This window comes from Bos mutus, chromosome 19 (assembly GCF_027580195.1).
Source record: "Bos mutus isolate GX-2022 chromosome 19, NWIPB_WYAK_1.1, whole genome shotgun sequence".
NCBI classification, from domain to species: Eukaryota; Metazoa; Chordata; class Mammalia; order Artiodactyla; family Bovidae; genus Bos; species Bos mutus.
This window is the reverse complement of record NC_091635.1, coordinates 26606516-26617905: the sequence shown is the minus strand read 5'-3', so window position 1 is coordinate 26617905 and position 11390 is coordinate 26606516. Positions and strand designations below refer to the sequence as shown.

General features: G+C 41.2%; 1 protein-coding gene and 1 non-coding gene across 3 annotated transcripts in view; both read left to right on the top strand.

The window, feature by feature from the left end:
* Positions 1–1399: 1399 nt before the first annotated feature.
* Positions 1400–11390, top strand: part of FBXL20 (F-box and leucine rich repeat protein 20) — a 99574-nt gene continuing 89583 nt past the window's right edge. Inside the window, exon 1 of one of the 2 annotated variants that reach the window (XM_070389776.1) lies at positions 1400–1732. In XM_070389776.1, the coding sequence (XP_070245877.1) occupies positions 1685–1732 (48 nt within the window). In that variant the 5' untranslated portion in view covers positions 1400–1684. Of the gene's footprint in view, positions 1733–2236; positions 2537–11390 lie in introns of those variants that run through there. The other variant, XM_070389777.1, reaches the window with a different exon arrangement.
* TRNAW-CCA (transfer RNA tryptophan (anticodon CCA)) lies at positions 11104–11175 on the top strand. The gene has a single exon. It is a non-coding gene; the product is annotated as a tRNA-Trp (tRNA).

Below are 11390 nucleotides of genomic sequence, written 5' to 3'. Positions count from 1 at the left end.
TTTTATCCCTAAATCTCCCTCCCTCTTTATTTCTACCCTTAAGTTTTTTTGAGGGGTAGGAAGTACCTAACATCTCAGAAGCTAGGTTGGGAAACATGCTCAGTTGTAGAAAAACTGAGCTGTAAATTTTGTGTTTTAAAAATGTACATCAGGAGCAGTTGGGGAGGGTCTTTTCTAAAAAAACTTTCAAATTTGATTTTCTGTGCATATGGCCGTTCTGTAAATACTTTGGGGTTTTTCATTTTTTTGAAAGTAGATAAAAATCTGTGGGATTTTTTTCCCAAAACATTACAAAAATGTGTTTATTTACATGCAAATAAATTTCTTTGATAAAAAGCACCATGTGTATGTGTAATACATTTTTAACTTTTGAATACTTTTTGTTTATTCAGCTTTTAAAAAATCCAATCAAAAAAATTTTAACAAAGTAAAAAAATCTCCTGAGTAGTACTTGATAATGGGTTAACTGGAAAGGATAATTGAAATTAGAGAAAAACCTGTGGAAGTTTTCATCTGATTTATCTTGCTCAAGCCACTTTTACTATCTTTTGCAGGCCTCTGTCACCAAATTCATCAGTAGTTCTTGCTGAGAGAAAACTGCTCTGAGATGAGATGCAACTAAAAGGTTGTTTCTATTTGATGGACGTGAAGCAGTAACATTAACAGTGCCTGGGACAGGAGGAGGCTGTAGCATCTAGACCTGGGTGTGTGGGCCTGAGAACAGGTTTCTGAAGCTGGCTTCCTTGCTTAGGAAGTAATTTCTAAGATTAAAAAAAAAGTTAATTTAAAAAAGTGCTTGGAAGGATAAGCCTTTCGGGTAAAATGTGCCCGTTTAAAAGATCTCTGCACTTGTTGCTCTTAAAGTAAGCTCATCTCTTAAATCAGACATTCATAATAAGCCAGTCACTGAAAGTGCAAAGGAAAAGTGGTAGGAAAACAAAATCATCTACTTCGGAATACAATTAGAAGTGGTCCAGCCAGGACTGCTAGAATTTGTGATACAGTTTCCAATATTTTATCTTTGAGATATAATTATGTGGTTTTCCGCTCTAAAGGTAAACATTCCTTATTTCATAGAAATCAGATCATAAGTTTCGAGACCTGGAATTGCTAAAGTATACTATGACATACCATGACACAATCCAGCTTCTATGGAAAGAGAGAGAATGTTAACCATTGGGCAAGGTTCCCCCCAACCCCCGCGCCGCACCGCCTACTCGTTCAGACACGCTTGTTTCTCCCGCCAAAGTGGCGTCAGGATCAGGCTCTCACCAACCAGAGCGCTGATTGGAAGGCGGGTAAGCGCTAGAGCTCATTGGGTGCCAGCGGCGGTCTGGCGGCGGAGGGGCGGGGGAAGCCAAGGCCTTTCTGTCTCACCCGCCCCCACCTCCACCAAAGCGCGCCCCTCCCCCAGCTAAAGAAATGGTCGCCCAGCTTCTGCACTGCACCCCCTGACCACAAGGCACGAGGTGCGGCCTCGCTGCTGGTCCCCAGAGCAGACGGCAACGCAGCTGTCCCCCCGAATCCATGCACAGGGAGATCCACGCCCCACAGCGGCCCCCCAAGCCTCACTGCAACACCCGGTAATGCAATCCACGGAGGCGGGGGAGGCGGCAGCAGCGGCGGCGGCGGCGAAAGCAGCAGCAGCACTGCCCCAATCTAGAGACTACCAGAAAGGAGGAAAATGGCTCCGAGCAGGGACCGCCTGCTGCACTTTGGGTTCAAGGCGACAGTGAGTGATATAGGGGAAGGGAGCTGGGTGGCTGGGAAGGACATGTGTGCCAACACGGGCTACTGGGAAGCGACAAGACTTAAGGGGCTGGGAGGACAAGACAGGCAGCTCAAGTGCTTGGTGGGTTGGTGCGTGCTGTCTGTCGCGGAGGGGAGAGGTGGGGGCTCGGGTGCTGTGTGCAGTTGTCCTGCTTTCTTCTTTCTCACCGGTCGGCGAGCACGCGCGCACTCGCACCCGCCCCACAGCCCCTCCCATAGACAAATACACACAGACACATAGGCACTTCCCTGCCTCTCCTTCTCGCGGTGGGCTTGTCTGCCTTGGAAGCGAGAGCGGGCTCGCGCTGCCGCCACCGCCGCCGCGCTCCCGTAGCTCTTGGGCTGACGGCCGCGGGCTCTGCCCGGGGATGGGGGAGGGGTGGTCCTGCGCCGCTGCGCGCTCCTCCTCCTCCCCCTCCCCACGCTGTTCCGATGCCCGGGCGGCTCTGCCCAATGAGGAGCGGCGTTGCTGGCAGGTGGGGAGTGTTTTTGTTTTGGGTTGAAGTTGAGGCTGAGAAGAGAGAAGAGCTAGCGACGAGCAGTCGTCGCCACCACAGCGGGAGAAGGAGGAGGCCCTGCTGGAGTCGAGAGGTCTCTCCTCCCCGCCGACGGCCCCATCCCGCTGGTCCTCTGCCTCGTCTCGGTACCGGAACTCCGGGGCCTGCCCGGGGCCCCCAGTCTTTGCACGCCGCAGCGCACGGCCCCGGCCGCACCCGCCGGCCCCATGAGGAGGGACGTGAACGGAGTGACCAAGAGCAGGTTTGAGGTGTGCGCTTAGGGCGCGGGGGGGTGGGGGCGGGGGCGGGTGCTAGGGTCCCGTGAGGAAGACTATTTCCGCTCTCATGCCCCGGAAAATTCGCTCCGCACCGAATCTCCTCTTTCGCCTGGCGCCGTCACCCACTGGCCTCGGGCTGCCACACTTCTCTCCCTTTTCTCGCCACCCAGAAGCTCAGTGCAGCCTGGCTTCCCTTGTCCTCCCGGCTGGTCGCCTCCTGCGTCTTCCACTCGCGGGCCCCGGCGGGGGATTAGCTCTGGCGCCCTAATTCCCCCTCCCCCCAATATCATTCAGCTTTCCATTCTTTACACAACCCTTGGCTTGCCTCCCTTCACCCGGCAGAAAAAGCATCACAGCTGCGATCGACCGGAGGGACCTCGTTTCTTTTCTTTCTGCCACTTTATTCTTGAAGCGAGGGGGAAATTATGTGCCCGGGACTTTTTCTCTGAGTTTGAGAGACTGGTTAAACTAGGGGAGTAGGGGTGGTATACTGAGATGATAGAAACGTCCACGGGTTTTCGGTGCTGTGTGGTCTGGGTATTGTTCTGGTACTTCCTCTTCTTTCCCGTGTGGTCCGTACTTCTGTAGCTCATTGTTTCTGGGAACTCTTAGATGTGTACAGGCTTCGAGATTGGGACGAAGGTCTGAGAGACTTAAGAAAATCCTTTCAAGTCCCTTGGTCTCTGAGAACTTTTCCTCTGACGAGAGAGGTTTATAGTAATGGAATTATGGAATGGATGAAGAAATAAAACATCTGAAAGCGTCTTTAGGGAGTAGGCAGTGTTGGGAAATGATTCCTTTGGGAAGTGAAGTATTGTAACTACAGGTGAATTACTGTAGTATAGTAATATACTGGGAGGTTTGTTGAGTGAACAAGAAAGAGAAACAACAGCAAGAAGAGTAAATGTTACCTGGCCTTTTTGGACAGAGAATCAGGTTGACCTGGCATCACTCACATTCAGTGTGGCCCTCACTTAATGTTTTTCTTCATTTTCATTTGAAGGATGAAATTGTAAGACAGACAAAAGTTTCAGGAAACTTGTCAACGAAGCGTAGAGGATGAAATCGTTACCTAAGGGTCTTCAGTTTAATCTTTTCCTTGATTTCTCTTTATGCTTATGGAGAAAATATTTTAATTTACCCACAAAGATCAAGACAGGAAGTGTTTGGGGAGAGTTTAAATTCAGAGCTACAACGTTACTACAGCGCCAGGAGTGGAGAAAATCAGGTAGTTTATGTTTGTGTTTACTTTAATAGAACTTTATGTTGCCCTGATGTAGAGAGACCCAGAAAGCTTAATTTATGATGGTTTCATATTCAGTACTACTGTAGAAGGCCAGACTGTCGTTAGAATTACCAAATAGACATTTAACAGTTAACAGAAATCTTCAAAGGGAAACCCAAATACTGAAGAATTGAGTGGAGGATAGCCTTTTGCCATTGCAGTCAGTTCTTTATCATTTTGCTATTCACTTTTAGGTTGTGTGAGTGATTGTTGGAAAGAGTTCTTTTGTAGTTTGTGCTTTAAAATTGTATCACTATATCCTGTTTTTATACTTATATTTTAATTTGTAGTTTATCTGTACTGGTGGTTCTAAAATAATAAGAAAATGTATTGCTTTATTAAGCATATCTGTTTGTGTTGATTGGTATTAACTGGGAACCAAAGTTTTCTGAAAATGTCTGAGAAGAACAATGAGGGAGGGAACACCACTCCTTCTACAGTGTTTGTGATTAAAATGTTTATTTGTAAACAAAAAGCTACTCTTACTATGATGTGAAGTGTTAATTTTTGTTGTTGTTCATTCTCCAAGTCAGTATCTGACTCTTCATGACCCCATGGAAGTGTTCATGCTGGAATACAAATGAGAAGGAACTGCAAATGATACCTGTTAATGAGTTTCATTATCTGAGTATTTTTTTAAATCATGTACCCCTTAATGACCTAATTCACAAATAATAAAACAATAAACTATTTGGTCTCTCATGAAATAATACACTTATTGCTAATACATTGAAAACATTTAAAATATTTACTTTCAGTGGATAAAAGATGTAGATAAGATAAACAGGCTTTCAGTATCTAAAAATTTACATCACATTTTTTTAATTCTCAAAATCTCAGGAGGTTTTTAAAAGAGTGATAATTTTACAATTTTAAGTATGTAGCTTTGAGGATTTTTCTGAGTGTAGGAAATTTCTGTAGCAAATATATAACAACTGATTTCAAGTTAGCAATGGTTAATACAAAACGTGAAAGATTATTTTCTTTTGCTTGGCCACTTTTTTGGGGGGGATAACTAAAACTTTTTTGTTTAATTATTTAAAGTGTTTTTATAGGGAATATTCTTGTGTATTATGCTTTTGGATGTTGTTAAGTGCCGGCCACACACTTTACATCTCACACTCAGTTAGAACGGTAAAAAGCAAAACAAAATATTTTTTTAAGTTAAATCGGAGGAGAAGACTACCTATTAGGCAGCTGTATAGCATCCTGTGAAATAGCCAAGTAGATGACTGTTGGATAAAAGAGTTTAAAAAAGATATGCAGATGTGAAAATTGTTTTTGTTGTGTCACTTTGGCATTAGATTACACACTAATAACGCTTATAAGTTAAAATAATGTATACTAAATTGTTTTAGTCTATTAATTGAAACTCATTCAAATACTTGTATATTACTTATAGTACACTTTGTTTTGTGGCAACTTTTGATAATTACCTTTCAAATTTAAAAATGGTTATTCAGTGTGTCCTGTATGTCAGGTGCACTGGGCTAGATGTTTTTACCTCTGTTACTTCTAATTTTCACAATTCTATTTTGAGGAAAGCTAGGGCCTGACAAGTATTCAAGTTGCACAGCTAGTACATTGGGAAGCCAAGATTCCAATCTGCATTTTTTTTTTTTACTCCACTCTATCATTCTGGTCTGTTTTTAGCATTACATAGCATACAAGCTCATAAAATGTGAAAAAGAGCTTTTCTGAAGTTCTTTATCCAGCATGTTTTATTTTGCTTTGCTATTGAGAGAATATAGCTGCCCTTCATTTTAAGCACTGTAACTAGTACTATCTTAACATAGTGACATTAATGACAGACACGTGTCTGGCTAGCCCTTGAATCCAAGTTTAGATTTTTTTCAGTTAAGCCTCTCCACTTTGTCATACTCTTAGTTAGCTCCATTATAAGAATGTAGTACTGTTGGAGGAAAATTCTATCTTATTTGGATTTATTAAAAAGTATAACCTAAGAAAAGTATAGTAGTAACATTCACTGACATTCTCATACTATTTTACAGTTTAATCAGTGCCTAGAGAAGTTAAGACTCATATAGTTAGGAAGTGATAAGTTCCAGTTTGGGTATTTTGGAACACTGGGCATCATTTTATTTATTTTTTTCATTACACATCGCTGTTGCTCTGATGAATCTATAATACTAAAGTTTGCTTGATTAGGTTGTAATATTTCTTTACCTGCTTCATTTTACTTCTTCAGTTTGTCCAAAATAAGAAAAATCATAAACTGTTTTGTGGTAGAAAGAACATACTTCATTGGGAGTTACCAGAACTTGATTTAGTTAATATTGATTTTTGTCAACCAACTGACTATAGCGTTGGTCATCTCTTTCACTTCTCCGGTTTGGTCATTTACCTCCTCTGTAAGAAAAAGAAGTTAAAATCAATTACTGAGGTTCCATTTATTCCAGATCCTATGAATCTAATTTTTTATTGAAAGCTGACCTTGGTCATTTCTTCTGAAATAGCCACTTCAGTATTTGTTAAAGTTTGTAGGCTCAGTCACACAGTTTAGTTAAGACTGCAGTAATGACCCTTTTTTCCCTTAAGGTTTTATCTTCTAATCTAAAGAACATTCTGCATAGTAAATAACCGTATTTTCCAAGTTGGTACATGTGGAAAATGTTGTGTATATTTTCCAGTGGGTCAGAGTCATTTGTTTCACTCTATTTGAAAGGCATTGCAATGAATGGGAAGAGAACTAGTAAAAGTAAGGAATTTTGTTTTTAACACTTTAGAGATTAGTTTGAAAGCAATTACCTATTACCTAACAGTAGTAAATGGCAACCCACTCTAGTGTTCTTGCCTGGAGAATCCCAGGGATGGCAGAGCCTGGTGGGCTTCTGTCTATGAGGTCGCACAGAGTCGGACACGACTGAAGCGACTTAGCAGCAGCAGCGGCACCAACATTACTATAGAAAATCGAAATCAGAAGTGTGCTTTTTGGGCTCATTCAGACAATCTGTTCTTTTTCGAATAGTGTTACTGATGTTTATTTTACAATCATAGGTGCTTTTGAAGCACAGTACATTGTGTCATGTACTTATATTGTGTTCACTCATTACTTAAAAATAAACATGTTTGTATCTTGCTTCAGTATACATAAGATAAACAGCTAGGTACTGGAAATTGTGCTTAATCCATTAAGTCATTAAATTTTTTTAACTTGGCAGAGACTTTACAAAATGTATGGTTGATATTTAAGTCCTTCATTATAAGATGTAATCTATTTCTACATTGAAGATTTTCATTCATTAAAGCAGTATTTCTGTTAGAAGTATCCACACTTTTAAAGTCATGTCTTCATGTTCTAGGCCATTTGTCAGTTTTTAGCTGTTGGTGTTGTTTTTTAATCTTAATTTTAAAAATCCTTCTATTTTCATCTTCAGAGTTGTGTCTTTTCAAATTTTGGTATTATTTTTCTTGCAGATTAACGAGTACTTTTTAAATTCCTAGCCCTTAGATTACTGTTTCTCAACTGGTGACAGATTGGAAACTAAATTAAAAATTTCAGTAATCTAACTAGTACTGTGGTTTTGCAAGGGTATTTTTAGATGTCCAAAATAAAATATTCCGTTACACTAGGAAAATCCAAGGGAGGGAGGAAGAAGAAAGAATGCCCTTAAACTGACCAAATTTAGCTTCTTGTGCATAGTTGCCTTTACACTGTTTTCCTAGTTAATATCCCAGACTTCATAAATTCTTAGATCAGACCCCCACCCAAAAATCGCCTCAGAAAAATGAAGGCATCCAACGTGGTTTGTTTTTTTTCCAACTGGTGGTTTTATATCTTAATGCACTGGGACCCATTTGATAAAAAGATTTTAACTTGATAATAGCCACTAACAGTAGGTGGTAGTATTGAACTGCGCAGTAGTATTTGTGCTTGATTCATGTGGCTTAATTATATAACGTTAACAAATATATGTATTTAAATGCAATAAATCCAAAACAGATTTGCATTAGCTCTTGAAGACTATTTCTGTTAAAAGAGTGGTACTGCTGGCTAGTTATTTTCAGCACATATCAAATAACTATTTAGCAGGCATGTGATTTAAAGCTATAGGTAAGTAATCTCTTTATTCCCTAATCATATTTCCTCTAATTTGATTTTATGATATTTTGTTGTCTTTATTAAGCCTCATATTTGACAGTTGTAATCAGGTGGAAATATAATTAATTTAATCCATTTTGCTTTTAAGTTTCTATGAAGTAAAAGTCACCTATTTATAAAACGTGGTAGACAAGGATTATCAGTTATGAAACAGATATTGGCTGTGTCTTCTGTCATTTTTGTCCTAGATCCCAGGAATTTCTAGTAAAAACTAAAAAAGGGAAATAGAACACTGTGAAAGTAAATAGTATATTGATCTTATGCATTACTTTGGTGCTAAGACACAAGTCCTATCTAATGAGGTGAAGATAGGCAATATATCAAATGCCTGCCCAATTTTATATTATCAGATATACCACCTGTTATGATATTTGCTGGTGAGCGAAACTTTCTGATCAACCAAAGTATGCAGGCAGATATAATTTCACAATCATTTAAAAGTAAAAACGGAAAAGCATTCTCAGTTTCTTACTTGTAATTTGCAATAGTAAGAATATGCCATAAGGTGAGGTAAGGTGAAGTCGCTCAGTTGTGTCCGACTCTTCGCAGCCCCACGGACTGTAGCCTACCAGGCTCTTCCATCTGCGGGATTTTCCAGGCAAGAGTACTGGAGTCGGTTGCCATTTCCTTCTCCAGGGGATCTTCCTGACCCAGGGATTGAACCCAGGTCTCCCGCATTGTAGGCGGACACTTTACCATCTGAGCCACCAGGGAAGTCTATGGCTATTTTTGGAGAAGGAAATGGCAACCCACTCCAGTGTTCTTGCCTGGAGAATCCCAGGGACAGAGGAGCCTGGTGGGCTGCTGTCTATGGGGTCGCACAGAGTCGGACACGACTGAAGTGACTTAGCAGCAGCATGGCTATTCTGAGTGGCTTTGAGTTTGTTTTACTGTATGCAGAATGAGAGAATTTATGTGACAGGAGGGACAGGCAAAAAGAAAGCAGTAAAATTTCTAGATTAGAGCAGGCTTTTAAATGTAGAATACCTCTTCCCTCTAGGGAAGGTCATTGCCAACTGCTTTTATTCTGAATTGCAGTTACCAACAAAGAGCCAGGTTTGTTTTATTTTTTGTCTTTTTTGCTTTGTTCAGATGGGTGGGGTGAAGAAAAAGAGAAGAGATTTATAGTTCCTTGAAAATTAACAATGTAATGTTAAGTATAAATGTTAGTTAGCTACAGTTCTCTGTTGGAATATGTTATCCTTTTTTTGTCATCTTATTTTTTGAGCCAGATCATCTACATATTTTAATGTTCTAATTTTGAAGTTAATTTGAGTAAGGAGAGAATGAAAACATTAAGATGACATCTTTAGGGTTTTATAGAAAGGAATAATTTCTTAACTAGGAAACACTTGCCATAAGTGTTTTATATACACATATACATGTGTATCTGTGTGCCTGAGGGTAGATTGTCTCTCTGTACCTCCGTTGTCTCAACTCTAAGGTTCCTTCTAGCATGGAGATTGTATGATTCTCTCTAAATAAATCCCCCAGGTTGCTGTGAGTTGGAAATTAGATATTCAGTTTATTGCCAGTGTTCTTATATTTGTTTCTATTACAGTAAACACAAAACAGCCTTTGTGACCTGACCTTATATTTATTTATTAAATACTATTATATATAAATATTCTTTATTTTATATACACTTTATTTCATTTTTGGCTGTGCTGAGTCTTTGTTGCTATGTGGGCTTTTCTCTAGTTGCAGCCAGCAGTGGCTTCTCTTGCATGGAAAGAGCCTGGACTTAGGGCATGGGCTTCAGCAGTCTCAGCACATGGGCTCAGTAGTTGAGGCTCCTAGACTCTAGGAGGAGGAGGGGACGACAGAGGATGAGATGACTGGATGGCGTCATCGACTCGATGCACATGAGTTTGGGTGAACTCTGGGAGTTGGAGATGGACAGGGAGACCTGGCGTGCTGCGATTCATGGGGCTGCAAAGAGTTGGACATGACTGAGTGACTAAACTGAACTGAGTCTCTAGAGCACAGGCTTAATAGTTGTGTTACTGGAGCTTGGTTGCTCTGCAGCATGTGGGGTCTTCTCAGATCGAGGATCAAACGTGTGCCTCCTGCATTGGCAGGTGGATTCTTTACCACTGAGTCATCAGGGAAGCCCCTCTGAACCTATACGTGTATATCTGTTTACAGATATGGTTGTTGTTCAGTCACCAAGTCTTGTCCGACTCTATTTCCCAGAGTTTGTCCAAGTTCATGTCCAATGAATCGGTATACCATCCAACCATCTCATCCTCTGTTGCCCTCTTCTCCTTTTGCCTTCAGTCTTTCCTATTTTCAGGGTCTTTTCCAATGAATCAGCTGTGTGGATCAGGTGGCCAAAGTATTGAAGCTTCAGCTTTAGCAGTAGTCCTTCCAAAGAGTGTTCAGGATTGATTTCCTTTAAGATTGACTGGTTTGATCTCCTTGTTTTCCAAGGGACTCTCAAGAGTCTTCTCTAGCACCACAGTTCGAAAGCATCAGCTCTTTGTCGCTCTGCTTTCTTTATTGTCCATCTTTCACATCCGTACATGACGACTGGAAAGATCATAGCCTTGACTATATGGACCTTTGTCAGCAAAGTGATGCCTTTTCTTTTTAACACACTGTCTGGGTTTGTCATAGCTTTCCTGCCAAGAAGTAATCATCTTCTAATGCAGTCATCATCCACAGCGATTTTATAGCCTAAAAAGAGGAAATCTGTTGCTGCTTCCACCTCTTCCCCTTCTATTTACCATAAAGTGATGGGACCAGATGCCATGATCTTAGTTTTTTGAGTGTTCAGTTTTAAGCTGATTTTTTCACTCTCCTCCTTCACCCTCATCAAGAGACTCTAGTTCCTTTTTGCTCTCTGCCATTAGAGTGGTATCATCTGCATATCTGAGGTTGATGTTTCTCCCGGCAGTCTTGATTCCGGCTTGTGTGTGCTTCATCCAGCCCAGCATTTTGCATGATGTGCTCTGCATGTAAGTTAAATAAACAGGATGACAATAAACAGCCTTGTCGTACTCCTTTCTCAATCCTGAACCAGTTAGTTGTTCCATACAGGGTTCTAACTGTTGCTTCTTGACCCGCATACAGGTTTCTCAGGAGATAGGTAAGGTGGTCTGGTATTCCCATCTCTTGAAGACTTTTCCACAGTTTGTTATAGGGGCTTCCCTGGTGGCTCAGAGGTTAAAGCATCTGCCTCCAATGCGGGAGACCCGGGTTCGATCCCTGGGTTGGGAAGATCCGCTGGAGAAGGAAATGGTAACCCACTCCAGTATTCTTGCCATGGAGAATCCCATGGACGGAGAAGCCTGATAGGCTACAGTCCATGGGGTCGCAAAGAGTCGGATACGACTGAGCGACTTGACTTTCACTTTCACAGTTTGTTATGATCCACACAGTCAAAGGCTTTAGTGTAGTCAGTGAAACAGAGGTAGATGTTTTTCTGGAATTCT